The sequence below is a fragment of the Felis catus genome, chromosome A2 (assembly GCF_018350175.1).
Source record: "Felis catus isolate Fca126 chromosome A2, F.catus_Fca126_mat1.0, whole genome shotgun sequence".
Lineage (NCBI taxonomy): Eukaryota > Metazoa > Chordata > Mammalia > Carnivora > Felidae > Felis > Felis catus.
Genome location: NC_058369.1, coordinates 58,471,546 through 58,487,745, shown reverse-complemented (window position 1 = coordinate 58,487,745; position 16,200 = coordinate 58,471,546). Strand labels below are relative to the sequence as shown.

The following is a 16,200-nucleotide window of genomic DNA, read 5'->3' as shown; positions in this document are numbered from 1 at the left end:
AATAAATCCCTCTTTTTGCTTGAATCACTTTGCTTTGGGTTTCTGTCACTTGCAGCCACAAGAGCCCTGGCTGATTCACGCAACTTCATCCGGTTTGCTCCTTATGTTCAGGGCACAGCTCAGGTATCCCTAGCACCTGTCCTTTCCCACCCAGTCCTGATGCCACATGGCACCTCCTGCATCTCTATATCCCCATCATTTCACGAAGGGCCTTAGTGACAGGGTGGCAGAAAGCCACGGACAGATCTAGAACGCAGCTTTTCCAACCAGGGGCTGCTGCCTTCAGTCCCTCCCCAGCCTCGGCTCTCCCCAGGTTTTCAGAAACACTCTCACCTCCGTCTTATTCCGAGAGAGCATGCTGGAGTCGATTGGGCCCAGGGACATGTTTGGCAGGACAAGGTTGAGAATTTTCGCAGCAAAGACCTGGCGGGAAAGGAAAACAAGGGTTTGAGCTCAGTGGGATCTGTGCCCAGCTCTGCCCACGGGACAGTTTACGATAAATTAAGGAAAGTGACGCCCAAGCTGAACATCAGCCAGGTTCGCTTCCCAAGGCTCAACACCCTAGGACTGCCCCTGCTCTGATTCAGCCGGCCTCTAGTTAGTCTGGCTTGGATCCGCCGTGGGTGAGCAGGGCGGGAGGTGGGCCACCATGGCTGACGGTAGGAACGCCGTGTCTAATTTTTGCCTGCTCCGGATCCTGTGCGGTCGCCCTCCCCAGTCATCCACCCGTTGTAATTTTGAATTCTTTGCAGGAGCTGCCTAGCTGAGTTCTTCTGCGTGAGTCCCTTCTCTGGGGATCCTAAAAATATAAAGCAGGAGCAGAATCACCCAGATCACCTGTGAGGCAGGATAGCTCAGAAGGCCCTGGAGGAAACTGCTCTGATCAGAAAGAATCTGTTGACTGCCTTGGCTTCTCCCGGAGGGAAACAGAAATGGCTAACCAGCCTGATTAGGAGAAGCATGGCAGAGGGAAAGAGACCCGATCTGATCCCTGGCTGTGCTGTCTTGTGCACTCAGGCACGAGATCTGAACATCACAGACCCTCTGTTTCCTTAGCTGCTAATGGTGCTCCCCCCAGAGGACCACTGTGTGCAGAAGCACCAGGCACACAGTAGGTGCTTAATCCATGCTCCCTGAACTTGACCCCGATGCGGGTACAATCCTCCCTCCCCATCCCATCTCTCCTGCAGGATCTGGTGTTCACCCAGGAACAGTGTGAGCCTGATGTCACATGTCTGCCTGCAGAGAGAGGGGGGCCGTTCTCATTTCTGCGTGGCGCACAGACACTCAGGGGTGACAGGTGCGATCCCACAAGCGAGCTGTGAAACGCTGAAATCAGGACGGCAGGCAAGGTGGCGAGTGGCGAATTCTCGGTCTGTGTCGAAGGCACACATCACGGAGCTAAGGAGCGATGGCCCTTTGTGCCCTCGATGAGGGCAAGGGCGCTAATATCTGCCGAGCGGCAATCTTTGGTGTGTGGCACACAGCTCTAGGTGCTCGGTCTTTCAATCCTGACAGACGCCATGAGGTCAGGGTTCATCCTCATTTGACAGATAAGGAAACAGGCTAAGCCCCACACCACGCGGTCAGCTGGGATGGGGGTGAGGGCCTGAGCCAGACCACTCTTTCCTTTCATGTCCCTGCCCTTCATTACTCTATCTCTGTCTGTACAAATGTAACTGGTGGTCTAACCTTGCCTGTGCGTGACCCCAAACAGCGGCCACTGAGACTCCCTGTGCCGACACGGGCGCTGTGCTCCTCAACCCCCTTAACACTCAGAACTACAAAACGTCCTATGGGGGCGCCTGGGTGGCTCCGTCGGTTGAGCATCCGACTTCCGCTCAGGTCATGATCTCACAGCTCCTGAGATCGAGCCCCTCATCGGGCTCTGCGCTGACCGCGTGGAGCCTCCTTGGGATTCTCTCTCCCCCTTCTCTCTCTGTCCCTCCCCCACTCACGCTCCCTATCTCAAAATAAATAAAACCTTAAAAAAAAAGGATTAAAACATCCTATGTCCTCAGGCTGTACAAGCAGGATATAACCTCACACGGTCTGTCAGACGGCCAGGGATCAGGCACAGAAGCAAAAAGGCTCTGGTCCTGAAGGAGTCCGGGTGCGTGACACTACTGTGAAATCCACACGCTCAGCTCTCTGCGTTTCAGGCAAGGATGGCAGCTCGCTGCCTCCAAGACCAGCCTGGCTCCCTGCACCCCACGCCTGCTGTCCAGGCCAGCAAACCCCGTGCATGTCAACTCACCGCCATCCACGTGCCAGGCAGTAGGCCAAGCCCTGAGCCGACTTGTGACAGTCTAGTGTAGCGATACAAGGAAATCCAACTGGGAGCCCTGGGTAAGTGCTCAGCCACACAGTCTGTAGCCTCATGGGATGGACATGACCCGTTGGGCGGGGTCAAGAGATAGGTGGGGCTGTGGGTCAGCTCCATGGACACGCACAGGACCAGGAGGGCTTGGACAGAGCTCTGGGGGCTCTGAGGAAGGAGAGAGTTTGGGTGTTTCTAAACACGGACCCAATGCCTATGAACTACAGGAACTGGAGGTCCCTCAGGGAATCTAAATTCAGGAGCTGGGATCTGTGCTTTCAAAGGTTAAATACATGTTTCAATGCACAGAAACCACAGCAGATAAGGGGTGACTGCCACAGGCAGGGAGGTGATGGGCTGTGTTCACTGGGCTCCTGGTGCTTTGGAAGGGTGGACTTGCCAGGACTTATTTCCTCCAGCAGTAGTGGCCCGAAGGCCACATTATTAGGGCGGAACTTAATGTGCCTCCCAGAGTTTGCAGAACTGGCGTCTAGATGTTTTGCTGTCCTCAGTGACTCTTGACGCAGCTCCCTGAATGGACAGGACGGCTGACAGTTGACCGTGTGTGACCCTGCCACACCTAGGAGTGGCCAGACACGTCTGGCCTGGGTGCCTGTGCGGTCTGGCCCAGCCTTCTCAAAGACACCACTGGTTTTCTGCCATTCGGTTTCCTACCCGTTCCCAGAGGAGATGGCCAGTGGCCAGGAAAAGGGCCAGGGGCACAGCACCTTGGCACCCACCCTGCAACAGAAGTGAAGGACAGAGACTGCACAACACACATTCTAATGCTCCTAAGCCCACCACCAGCTTCCTCATTTGCCAACAATTTATGCTTTGTGGCCCATCACCTGATTCTGCACAGACCTGGGCACACAGATGCCAGCCATTGGTGAAGACACAGACTTACCTTTATCTTTGAATCTGTGCTCCTGCCACTGGTGCTTTTTTTTTTTTTAAGTTTATTTATTTTGAGAGAGAGAGAGAGAGGGTGAGGGAGGAGCGGAGAGAGAGAGAGAGAGAGAGAGAGAGAGAGAGAGAGAGAGTCCCAAGCAGGCTCTGTGCTGCCAGCATGGAGCCCAATGCTGGGCTCGATCTCACAACCACGAGACCACGACTCGAGCCGAAATCAAGGGTCAGACGCTCAACTGGCTGAGCCACCAGGTGCCCCATCCACTGGTGCCTCTTAAACCAAAATATTTATACTCCAAAATGCCAAGATCCTTATTTCCAGCACAAGATGCTGACAGTTTAGGCTTGACAAGGGTCAGAAAAGGCAGGGCTCTTGTTCGAAGCATCCTTGCTTTGGGTTCACAAGGCTGAGGACAAGAGGGCCAGGAGGGACTCTATCTCAGGAGAGGATGACAGTCCTCTCTCCGAGTGAGCACTTGTCTTTCTCCTAACAGGGCTTTCTGCAGCAAAAGAGAGCTTTTAGGAAAACAGAGTTGTAGGGGGAAAAAAAACAAACAAAAAAGAGGAAGGCCATTTCTGGGGAAGTATTTGCTTTGCACAAAATGGACAATGCCAGGCTTTGGTCTCTGGAGGAAAGTAAAGAGTTAAGGGCAGATCAGCTGGCTGCTGCTCCTCCCCCATCAGAGTACCGTAAGCCAAATGCTGGGGAGACTGCCTCCTCCTGTAGCTGCCCAAGGCGTGATCGCCCAAAGAACGAGCCGGCGAGACACGGCCAGGATGATGATATCGTGGCTCAGGACTGGAGGAGGCTGGGCCACTGGACTGTCTAGCCGTATGCTTCCCTCCACCAGGACTCCCAGGGCAGTGGCCCCTCTTGCCGCTCTGAGGGCGCTGGAGCTGGTGGGCTCAGGATGGACCAATGCGCCTAAAAGGACCAGCTCATGACAACAAAGCTCCCGGGGTAGAGTGCCATGGAAGACACTGGTGCTGGAGCAAGGAGGACTGGGGATTCGGTCACAGACCCAGATGAGGGGGCAGACACCTCCAGGAACACAGGGTACAGATATTGCCACCCTTTCTCTGTTCAGTCCTGCAGGGGCTTGGTGTGGAGAGAGTGCTAAGCCCTGGGTGTGAGTTGACACCAGGGAGAGTCCGCGGAGAGGCCTGGGCCAGACACACTATTCAAAGGGCAGGCTCAGGGAAAGAGACTTGACTTCAGGGATTCCCTTGAAGTGACTTGTGGCACCATGCTTTCCCAGGAAGGTAGCACCTTTGATTGAACCCTCTGTTCCTTCCGTCCCATTAGCGTACTGGTAGCGGGCGCGATGCCCCCATCCGGCCCTATCCCTTCCTGATTTTTCATGGCCTCCCTGCTCTACGCGTGGTCCTCAGACCAGCAGCACCAACAGCTCCTGGAGACTCTGGCCTGTCGGATCAAGGTCTGCATTTTTACCGGACCCCAGGGTGTTCTTGTGTGCCCTGAGGTTGGGAAGCTGGCAGGTGGGGCCCTGGCGTCAATAATTGTGTGTGTGTGTGTGTGTGTGTGTGTGTGTGTGTGTGTTTTAAGTTCCCTGGGTGATTCCAGCATGCAGCCAGAGTCGAGAAAGTGTTCTTGTCTTCTCCCAGTTAGGACAGGGTTGGGGGTGCCACACAGACGTCTCTGAAGGGTACGCTGCCCTTTTGAAGGAGCTGTGATGAAAGACAGGGATGTGTGGACGGCCCTGACCCTCAGCTCTTTTTCTAAAGCTGCGTGGTAACTTCCAAACCACATTTCTAACAAGACGAAACTGGGTAGAGGCAAATCTTTTGATGACGATACTATGGCTTAAAAAAACCCACAAAAACCAAAAGAATCAGGTGCTTTAGCCTCTTCCTCCCCCCACCCCTGCTCCCGGCATCCGAGAAGGATGCAGGGGCAGGATGCTTTGAACAGTTGCAAAAGGTATGCCCTTTCCCTGCTGTTCTTTTAGGGGTTGTTTATTTCATTAGCCTAATGGCTAATGGGGGGAGGAAAGTGTGAGGTGGGGCAGAAAGAACTAATAAGCAGGGGCAGCGGGTTGATTGTGGTGACGCAGGAAGCCAGGAGGGCTGAGGAGGGCGTATGAGGTAAGGGAGGGTCACGGAGTAAGGACAGTTGGGGTGGAAAGAGTCTGAGAGACCCCACTCCCTGAGGATCAATTTTGTCCAGGCTGCTGCTGCTTCCCACCATGAGCTCCCTAAGCCTCCACCGTCCGCCGGGAGAGCCCCGCACCTGCTCCCAAGGGTAGGCAAAGGAAGCCGACAGAGGTGCCGGGGAGGGGTGCGGCTCACCCAATAAGAAGTTGAAATTGAAGAGAATGCCACTCTCGTCGCCATTTTGACCATGCTCTTCGGATAATCCTGTGGGAGTGTGGAGAGAGCCTCGGATCCAGCTCAGGGGAGGGGCAACTGCAGACGGCCTCCCTTGATGTGAGACCCCCCCCCCACACACACACAAAATGACCCTCGCAGGTGAAGTCAGGTTTGTGCCACCTTAGAGCCCCCAGTGGTGCTGGTTTAGCAGGGACCCCAAGTCTCATCACTGGAGGATAATTGGGGGGCGGGGGGCCGGGACCTACAGATAATGGGCACAAAGTTACCAGACCCCAGCCCTGGAAACAGGAGACTGGAAGCCAGGCAAATTTGGATTCGAACTCTGGTTCTGAATCACCAAGAAAGTCTGTGGTCCTCAGCTTCTCCATCTGTCAAATGGGGACAATGAAACAAAGTTCTAAGGGCCGCTGTGGGGGTTACCCAAAACCTGGTTCCCACAGGGCTCAACTCTAACTGCCCTACTGCTTTCTGGCCCCAGGAGAAGCTCAACAAATCCTTGCTGGTTGACTGAAGAGAGAGCACTTACTGATGCTGTTCCAAATGAAGACTTCAGGAAAAGTATGTGACTGGCAGCTTTGCCACAGGCATCACGGTCACGGCCAGAACCCCAAGTTAGTGCACCCACAAAAAAGGACAACTCTCCCAGAAGTGAGGCCCATCTCCTGATGAGTGAGGGACCAGAGCGTGTCACCGGGCCTTGACATGCCCTTGGGGCATTCCTGGATTAAGTGCAGTGCCCATCACTTTAAACAGTAGTGATTTGCACAAATGCCTTTATTGATCCAAAAGGATTTAATGGCTCCCTAAGATCATTTTTAAGCTTCTGCCCGTGAAAGACTTGACATGAGGGAGGGAATTCTAATCACTATCTTCTGAAGTGGCTCCAGCAAGTTGACCTGTGCAAAAGGGGCCAAAACTCCAGGTCTTTTGTGAGGGTGACACCCATGCAAGGGTCGGCCCAGAATTTCTTGGTGGAGGGAGTGCACCGTCAGACCTGCCAAGACTAGAAAGTGCCCCGTGCCTTTTCTGCAGGCCAAGCTGGGGAGGATCGAGTACCTGTTCACTGCTGAATGCCCAATGCCTGACACATAGCAGGGGCTCCCCAGAGATGTGGGGGGGGGGGAGATGACTCATTCCTTGAATGCCAAGTGTTTAGACGTCTGAACCCCATGGCTCAGTCGGTAAAGCATCCAACTTTGGCTCAGGTCATGATCTCGTGGTCCGTGAGTTCGAGCCCCGCAGCAGGCTCTGTGCTGACAGTTTAGAGCCTGGAGCCTGTTTCAGATGCTGTGTTTCCCTCTCTCTCTGACCCTCCCCTGTTCATGCTCTGTCTCTCTCTGTCTCAAAAATAAATAAACGTTAAAAAAATATTTTAGAAGTCTGAACCCCAGCTACGACAGGCGCAGGCACCTACAGGAGAGAGGTAACAACTCCCCAAGGTGCCTCGTAGCTGCCAGATTCATGGGCCAGTTCATGACCACAGTTTAAGTCCTGGCCCCTGGATCTAACTTTAAATATGTTTGAAAGAGTGGCAATTTCCCATGCTCCTGCCCTTTTCCCCTCCACTCCCCCAAGGGCCTTTTGGAGCCTAGTGACTAAAAACAGATGAGAACTGGGCTAAAGTCAAGGGAAGCTGACCTTAGGCATGTTTCGGGGTAAAGGGAGCATCCTGCTTTGCTCTCTGGTCTGAGCTGGGGCACAAGCTGACCTTGAGCAAGACAATTGGCCTGTTTCCTTGTCTGTAAATTGGGAATGGTTTTCTCTCCTTACTGGGTGGTGACAGAAAGGAAATGAGACAATACGAATCATGCACCGTGTGCAAGGTTCATAGCGGCCCTCTTCTCTCTACTTGGCCAGGTGCCCTGGCTGACAGGGAGTAGAAGCATCTGGAAGCATTGGGCCGGTTCCTGCATCCCTGACCCTGGACCCCAAGGGACAGCGTCCAGGCAAGAAGCAGGGAAGATCATTTACAAGATTACCCTCCTGGCAGGCTGAGCCCCTGTCCTGACCCTAGGCACTGCCCAGGGGGATTTGGGGTGTCCCCCGCTCCCAGAGAAGGGAGTGGCTCTGTGATCTGTCCCACGTTGCTGCCTGCTATCCCAGGGCAAGGCCAAGTGAGGACGTCCAACTCTAGCTCACACACCGTACTAGCTGGGCAGTCAAGGGTTTCACCTCTACACCCAGGAACGACTCCAGCCCTAATGCCCCCAGGGTCTGGGACATGGAGCCCGTCCCCATGAAATGGCCTCATAAGCAGCCGAGACTCATTCTGATACACTGGATGTTGTGTCCAAATTTCTCCCGCTGTTACTTCCCTTATGCAACCACATTCTAAACACAGACAGTGTTTGGGGGCCAGAAGCCTCTGTCCTCCTTGTCTGTTCTCCAGGCTAAATATACCCCAGCTTGTTGAAAAGGGAACACAGAGGTAAGACCCAGATGTGTGCAGGGTCCGGTGTGTGTGGGAGGGGGTATCTGGCAGGGGGATCCAGTGCTCTTACATTCCAGGGGGTGGGGCTGTCATCTTCCACATGCCTGTCTATACTCAAAGACTCGGATGCCTCATGCTGCCTGCTTTGATGCTTTTGCGAATCTCTCCAGCAGGAGTTTGGTGCCATCAAATAAATCCTTGGAACAGTCCACGGGCTGAGCTCTGGGAGAGGAGGCATGAGGCCAGGACTTGGCCCTGGGAAGCCCGCTCCTCTGCCTCAGTTTTCTCGGGTGGGGGTGGTGTCGGAGAACTTGTTAGAACACACAGACCTCACCCAACCCAGGACCTATCCTGAGCTCTTCTCCTTAAACCTGATGGGGAAGGAGCCACACAGGTATCGCTAAGTAAAACAACCAAATTAAAGCCAAACCCACAAAAACAAAAAAGCAAACCAAAAGAACAAAGCCGACAGAAAGCACAGAGAGGTGTATTCTCATCTGTGTGAAACACAGGAACGAATGGAGGGTGCGTGGGCAGAGATGGACACTCGGGCTGTCTGTCTCCTCTGGGCCGGGAGACTGCTTGCTGCATAGCCTCATCTTTCAAAGTTTGAAGTACATGAATGTGATATTCTAACGATGTTTAAATTTTAAACAGAGATTCTCCTAAACTCTTTCAGGAAGGTTGTCAGACAAGACTAGATGTGTGCGGGGTAATCAAGTCATCTGGGGGCGGGTAGGCAAATGAATCACAGAGTCCGTCAGGCAAAATTGCCCAAGACCCAGGGGCAGCAACAGATTTCATGGTGGGGAGGATGTGTCCTTAGGTCTGGGGGCAACAAGAAATCCAATTTGTCTCGGTTAATAAGAGGAGACCAGCACCCCCCAGGGATGGCTGGCTCCTGATGTGACAAGGTGATCTATTAGCACAGGGCTCGGAGAGGTCACGGCGGTGGCCTCGCCCAGAAGTTCCACCTCCGCCAGTGACTCTGAGAGGAAGCCTTGTGGCCCACCTCCGGGTCCTGCTACCATGACCCCCTTGTGCACTGTATCCGGAAAGCCCCACGCTCTCCAGCATGTCTCTAAGGGAAAACATCCACGGCAGAACACGCCTATTTTCTTCTGTGGGGAAACATCCTAGATGGAGAATGGACAACCCCGGATTCAAATCAATCGCACAAGCTGTGCGATCCTGGGGAGTCACTCACCCTGCGCCAGCCTCAGCGTTCCCTGTTCACAGAACAAGGTTGCGACCTCTCCCTAGCGCCCGGGACAGCACAGGACAGCACATGTTTGACACTCAGTGAACTGAGGAAATCTTCCTGAATCAGACCACGTGGATGCAGCTCCTCTGTGGTCCTGATCTTGCTTATTCTACTTGGACAAGGACCCTTGAGTGATTTGGCCTCGAGTTACAATCCTGGCAGGAGCTGTCCAGGAGGTCATGCCTCCTCTTGCGTGTTGAAATGACCGGGAAGTAGCCCATCTGTGCGTTCATTCCCTGTGGTTCTGTGAATTACCTTTATTTCTTTCCACGCCAGGGTGGCTTCTGCCTCCACTGTTGTCCTCTCACACAGCACTGAAATTTACTCATGATAGTTGACTTCAGTAAGTGGGTGGCGATTTCCTTACAATGGAGTAAAATTCTATTCTTCAGCAAATTGAGTAAATCATTGTTCTCTGGTTAAACTATCAGATAGTTCCGGGTTTCTCTCTTGCTTAGCCTGTCCCCATTTCAAATTGGTGACGTTTTTCTGTATCTAACCAAACGCCTGTACACGGGACCTCCCAACCCATCTCTGGCTGTGGGCTGGAGGCAACACTTTGAAAACATTTTTATAAGGTTTCATTCCCTGTACTGTGCTCCCTGGCCTGGGTCCTCAGGAGAATATTGCAGGCATCAGAGCTAAGGCGATTATTTAAATGGCCCTGCTGTCATTTGACTGTGAGGCCAGGGAAAGTAGGGTTAAGCTGTGGGCTGACGGCTGCCCAGTCCCCCATGGCCTCGTGACCCCTCACCCCTCCCTTCAAGCCCTTTGAGAGTCCGACAACTGGCTCAGGAGGCAGCAGCCCCACCGGGCGCTGACCTGAGATCAACCCTTTCCTTGGGACCCACAGGGTTGGGTTCTCCACTCTCATTCAGTTATGCTCTCCTTAAACCCCCAAAAGGTGGGTCCATAACATTCCCACCCCAGCTTCCCAACAAGCAGTCCTGCTGAGACAATGGTTTCATCTCTTTTCTCAGGGAGAGAAAACACCTGTTCTACTTCTAGGTGGTACAGTTGACCCTTGAACAATTCGAGGGCTAGGGGCGCCGCACCCCCCCGTCCAGTTTAAAATCGTATGTAACTTTGACTTGCCCAAAACTTAACTACTAATAGCCTAATGTTGACGGGAAGCCTCACCAATAACGTAAACAGTTGATTAACACATATCTTGTATGTTCTATGTATTACATACATACAATAAAGTAAGCTAGAGAAATAATGTTGGTAAGAAAGTCGTAAGGAAGGTAAAATATATTAACAGTACAGTGCTATGTTTATCAAAAAAACATCTCTGTGTAAGTGGGTCCACGTAGTTCATTCCCGTTGTTCAAGGGTCACCTGTATTTGTCAGCTCACTTGCCTTGTCACAGTAGGTCAAAGTCCCAGAATCCAAGAACATATACCTGTGTACCACTGTGTAACAGTATGACCAGAAAAACAAAGTGATGGATGAAACAAAGCAATGAATCATTACAGTCAGAGGGAAAGATGCTCTGGGCTGGAGCAGAGCCACAGTGGGTACACCTCTGTGTTGCAATTACAAATTGCCTGCAAGTCCACTCACCGTGCACTTTTGGTTGAAGTTGGTAAATATCCAGCGAAAATCAGCTTGAGCCTTGCACTTGACTTGTTAACAAAGGTTATTTGGCTGGATTCCTAACACATGTGTCCCCTTTTCTCTTTTTAACTCTCACCAGTAAAATATGCGCAAACAGGAACTCATTTTTCAAATTTTGTCTCTTGGAAAAAAACCACACCTGACTTTAGAAAATCCAGAATCCCAGTGGCAACAGCGTTTGATAGGTGTCCCCACCTTCACCCCGTAGCGCGTGACATCCAAGAATGGACTTCAGCCCTTCTCCCCGGACTCTAGCTAATCAGTGGACGCTCCGGGTCCCCAGAAGTGCAGGACTGGCACAGAACTGGAAATCCACTTACCTTGAAAGTTGTTGCAGACTCAGGACTGGCAAGAACCAAAGGCGAAATGAGGACCATGCCGGAGAAGAGGCCCGGTCTCTCTGCGGCCGTAAGGATGGTGATGGCACCTCCCTGCGAAGGAAAATGCACGGAGGCTGCTTTCACCAGCACACACGTCTCTAAGGAGCACCATCCTGAGCTACAGTCCTGGCCCGGAGCCCTGACGAGGTCTACCTTGGAATAGACACCATGGAATGTTGGATAAACTGGATCTGCAATTATTTTATTACACATGTTTTTTTCTCTGGGTTTTCCAAGAGCAAACATTTCAGAGAGATATAAATAAGGTTCCTGCTTGTGGGCTGCAAGTTAAATAACACATTCCTACTTCGTTTCAAGCCAAAAGCTGGCAGACCCCCAATTCAGCCATTCCGTCAGGCTTAATATGAGATCTGTGTTTTTGTGATCTGATTAGAAGAAGAGATCACGATACTTTTTTCTTTTTTTCCCTCTCTTCCTGGTTCAGTAAAGGTCCCAGAAATTTAGATTAGGTTCCAAGAAAAATACTTAGTGAACACGAATGGTGCTGAAATCATGAGGTCTTGGTTGTTTGCTGATGCTGAGGGTAAGTGGAACCAAGAGCTGAAGTTGCAAATGCTTATAGAACCCAGGTAGGTATCAAATGTCGGAAGCACGACGGGCTGTGATGAAGGGGCAGCATCCCTGCCCCAGGGTGAAAAGTCCCCCGCTCTACCCCACATCCAAATTGGATCAGTTCAGAGTTCTCTGCCAGCCAACGTGTCAGGTTGTGCCCTTGGGGCCACCAATTTGAGGACCACGGATTTAAAGATGACACTTGGTTGATTCTTAGAGGATTTTACACATTTGAAAGATTAAAAGGATTCTGGGTGACTTTTAAGGAACTGTCTCCCTGGGGAGACTCTGTCCCTAGTTCCCATCTGTGCTGTACAAGCTGGGGCAGGAACACGATGTCAGGGAGCTTCCCCTGTGCTTCTCACTGACCCACGAGGCAGCCCCGTTCTGAGAAGTGGGTCTGTGGGGAGAAGGGCCCTTGGGGGGCCTCCCTGTGAAAGGGCACTGAGGGGCCGACAGAGCTCGGAAGAAACATTGGTTTCCTGAGAGGTCCCACACCAGAGGTCCTCAGTGAGGACTGGCAGGCAGCCTCCTGGAGCCTTGGGCCCTGATGGGAAGGAAGGGGCCCCTGACAGCTCTGTCTGGGGCTGTCTCCAGGATTCTGCCCTGGTCCATCCTAAGCACTAAATTTCCCGGGAACTCCAAGTACGGGGCACGCAGAGGCAGACGTGCCGGCAAGGCAGAGAGCACCCGGGGTGGGGAGGTGGGGCTGCCTCTTCTCCATCACTGGGTTATCACACCTCACACCCCAGGCTGGGGATCCGGCTTGACCTGGGCCGGGTCTTCCTGTGCTTGACTTACCATGGAGTGGCCCAGCAGGAACACAGGAAGCCCCGGGTAGTCTTTCTGCATGACATCCACGTGCTGTAGCACATCCCTGATGAAAACGTGGAAGTCAGACACTACCATCCTCTCCCCTTCGCTCTGTCCATGGCCAACTGGAAGGGAAAGGGAGACGAGAGAACCACAGTTACCGGGAGGCTGACAAAGCCCAAGCTCAGTGACTTCCCCACAGGAGTTACCAGCCACTCTTCACTGAGGACCTGAATGGGTCACCCCCCGCCCCCGCCCCTTGAATCCTTTCTTTGCAATCGCTGTCCGACGTGGGAATCCTCTCCCCATTTTACAGCTTAGCAAGTTGAAGCACAGAATGGTTAAGGAACCTGCCCAAGACCACACGACCAGGAAGTGACGAGCCAGCGCACAAAGCCTGCCCGTGCGGCCAGGACGCTTTCCTCGTTTCCGAGGAAGAAAGAAAAGGACAGGTGCACCAAGTCTCACCAGGCCCGATCTTCCACCAAGTGGCCGGGACTAAGATGGATGGGGCTCGGAATTTTCTGGGGTTTTCCCACTTTCTTAATCCTCACAGTTGTGTTTCAGTGTTAGCCTTTCACCAGGTAAAGTGTTGCATCCTGTCACCTCACTTTACAGCTTTCAGTGACGCTAACATGACAGATCTGCGTTAGGATGAAATAGTCAGGTGCACTTGCCAGAAACCTCGACGAAACCGCAGGAAAACTAGGTCACAGTGCACTCCTCCTGGGTTTTATTATCTGCCACGTTTCTGGGCTGTTCGTTCCCCCTTGTTCTTTTCTTAGGGTCTCTCCACGTTTTCCCTCTCTGAAGGACATCAGTCGCTATAGAAACAGCTTGCTCGCTGCCTCGGCTTCCTTATTCAGGCTGAAAGCCACTGATGCAAGTATTTGAAAATCACAAAAAAGAACAGGGGCCACACAGCCAGGGCATCTGCCCAAACCCTTCCTGCCACCTCTGCAAGGCACCTGTCACGGTAATAATGATGGCAGCACCCATTTCACAGATGGAAAGGGTAAGGACTTACTGCCACGAATCCCTGGCCCTGGTGTCCCGGCCCCACCGCCGGGGGCAGGCACGCGGGGTCGCTGCACACCAGCTCTGTCACCTGCTCAGTGGCACCCTCTACTCTCTTGCCCCTCTGAGGATTTTTTCTCCCTTCTTAAATTTATTTTTACTTTTTTATGGTGGTAAAATATACATTACACAAAATGTACCATCTTAACTTTTTTTTAGCATACGGTTCACTGGTATTGAGTACATTCACAGTCTCGTGCTGCTATCACCACCGTCCAGCTCCAGAACGTCCCAAACCAAAACCCCACACTCGTGGTTATGGGCTGAATTGTGTCCCTCCAAAATTCTGGTGTTGAACTCCTAAACCCCCGCAGCTCACAATGTGACAGTATTTGGAGGCAGGGCCTTCAAAGGGTGGATCTCATTAAAATGAGGCCATTATGGTGGGTCTTAACCCTATCTGACTGGTGTCCTTGAAGGCAGAGGAGAATTGGACACGGGGGCATCAGGAGCACGTGCACAGGGGAGAGACCACGTGAGAACACGGGGAGAAGACGGCCATGAGCGAGCCAAGGAGAGAGGCCTCAGAAGAAACCAGCCCTGCCCACATCTCAGTCTTGGGCCTCGGGCCTCCAGAGCTGTGAGAGAATAAATGTTTGCTGTTCAAGCCACTTATTCTGGTGCTTTGTCATGGCAGCCGAGCCGACTGATACACCCATTGAACAACAATCCCCCATTCCCCTCCCCCACCCCCCACCCCCACCCCGCGGTCCTTAGAATATAGTTCAGTAATGATATGGCCAGAGTCTTATTTTTCAAGTTCAAGTTATTACAAATGTGTCATAATTATTTTCTCTGTGTGCTTCTAATTTGATACACAATTAGATTCATTAATTTCAAAATAAATTCGATTCCAGCTCTAAGTTTCGCTTTTCAATTTAATTTTCTTTTCCGAATACATACGCATTGACCTGCTACAACAGTTAGAAATTTATAAAAAGATTCAGCCAGCCACGTCTTGCTTCTATGCCTATCTATTCGATCTTTCCCTCTTGTTCCCTATGGTTCACCACTCTAGTCATTTTCTGGTTTTTCCTCGAAGCGTTTCTTTTTTGCAGAAATATGAAAATCGTCTTTTTTAAGATACGTTTTTTAAATGTTTTATTTATTTTTGAGAGAGTGCGCAAGCAGGGGAGGGCCAGAGAGAGGACAGAGGATCTGAAGCGGGCTCTGCGCTGAGAGCAGCGAGTCTGAGGTGGGGTTTGAACTCACAAACCATGAGATCATGACCTGAGCTGAAGTCAGATGCTCAACTGACTGAGCCACCCAGGCGCCCTGATCTTTTTTTTTTTTTTAAGTAGTGTTCACATCCAGCCTGGAGCCCAAGGTGGGGCTTGAACTCACAACCCTGAGATCAAGAGTCGGGTGCTCAACCTATTGAGTGACCTAGGCACCTTCTTTCTATCTATCTGTCTATCTATCTATCTATCTATCTATCTATCTATCCATCTATCTTTCTATGCTTATTTTCCCTCCTTTCCTACATTAAAGGTAGCACGCCACACGTGACTCTACAACAACCCCCCCCCCCCTTTTAGCATATTCTGGAGATTATTCCGCACCACAACCAGGCCACAGAACTCTTCTCCATTCTGTTTTCCTGCTGCGTGGTACTCCTTCTGTGAGTGAATGAAAGTTTCTTCAGACAGTCTCTTATTGCAAACTATTTGTGTAAGAGCCAATCTCTTGTTGATTACACAGTTGACTGTAATGAATAACCCGGAGATGTCATGATGGGGAATACGCGCCTTCAGGGCGTAAGTCTAGACATGGGGTTGCCAGGTTGAAAAAGACGTGTGTGTGTCACTTTGGTAGTTTTTGCCAAATCTCCCTCCACATGGGACACACTGTCTTTCCTCGATCGGCCAGAGATGGGAGAAGGCTGGTCTCTCTCAGCCTTGCCAACAAAGCGAGTCTGGATTTTTACCAGTAAGATAAGAGAGAAAGGGTAGATAGAACATCTCCTCAGGAACAAGTTGTATTTCTTTTGTGGTGAACTGAGAATTCATGTCTTTGCTTATTTTTTCTGTTAGGGTCTTAACATTTCATCTTGGTACTTAAGAGCTTTCTATATGCTAGTTATTCATTCGTACTCTGATTTTGTTTATGCTGTGTGTGGCTGTGCAGAAGAGTTTAATTTTTTTTGTTTTATTATCTTTTAATTTTTTTAATGTTTATTTATTTTTGAGAGAGACGGAGCATGAACGGGGGAGGGGCAGAGAGAAAGAGGGAGACACAGAATCAGAAGCAGGCTCCAGGCTCTGAGCTGTCAGCACAGAGTCCCACGTGGGGCTCGAACTCCCCAGCTGTGAGATCATGACCTGAGCCGAAGTCGGACGCTTAACCTGAGCCACCCAGGTGCCCCAGAAGAGTTTTATTTTTAAATAGTCAAACGATCAATCCTTTCTTTTCATGGCTTCTGAGTTTTGATTCTTGGCTGTCAAGGCTTTCTCCACCTCA

General features: G+C 51.5%; 1 protein-coding gene and 1 long non-coding RNA gene across 7 annotated transcripts in view; one reads left to right on the top strand and one right to left on the bottom strand.

Annotated features, from left to right (window-relative positions):
* MGLL (monoglyceride lipase) overlaps positions 1-16,200 on the bottom strand; it is a 248,328-nt gene that overhangs the window by 21,062 nt on the left and 211,066 nt on the right. For 5 of the 6 annotated variants that reach the window (XM_045052040.1, XM_023250085.2, XM_023250083.2 and 2 more), the window contains 4 exons: positions 12,652-12,788; positions 11,218-11,328; positions 5,540-5,608; positions 334-423 (listed from right to left, as the gene is read on the bottom strand). In XM_045052040.1, the coding sequence (XP_044907975.1) occupies positions 334-423; positions 5,540-5,608; positions 11,218-11,328; positions 12,652-12,788 (407 nt within the window). The remainder of the gene's footprint in view (positions 1-333; positions 424-5,539; positions 5,609-11,217; positions 11,329-12,651; positions 12,789-16,200) is intronic. The other variant, XM_023250082.2, reaches the window with a different exon arrangement.
* LOC123383799 lies at positions 3,843-9,672 on the top strand. The gene is made up of 2 exons (XR_006594016.1): positions 3,843-4,668; positions 5,418-9,672. It is a non-coding gene; the product is annotated as an uncharacterized LOC123383799 (long non-coding RNA).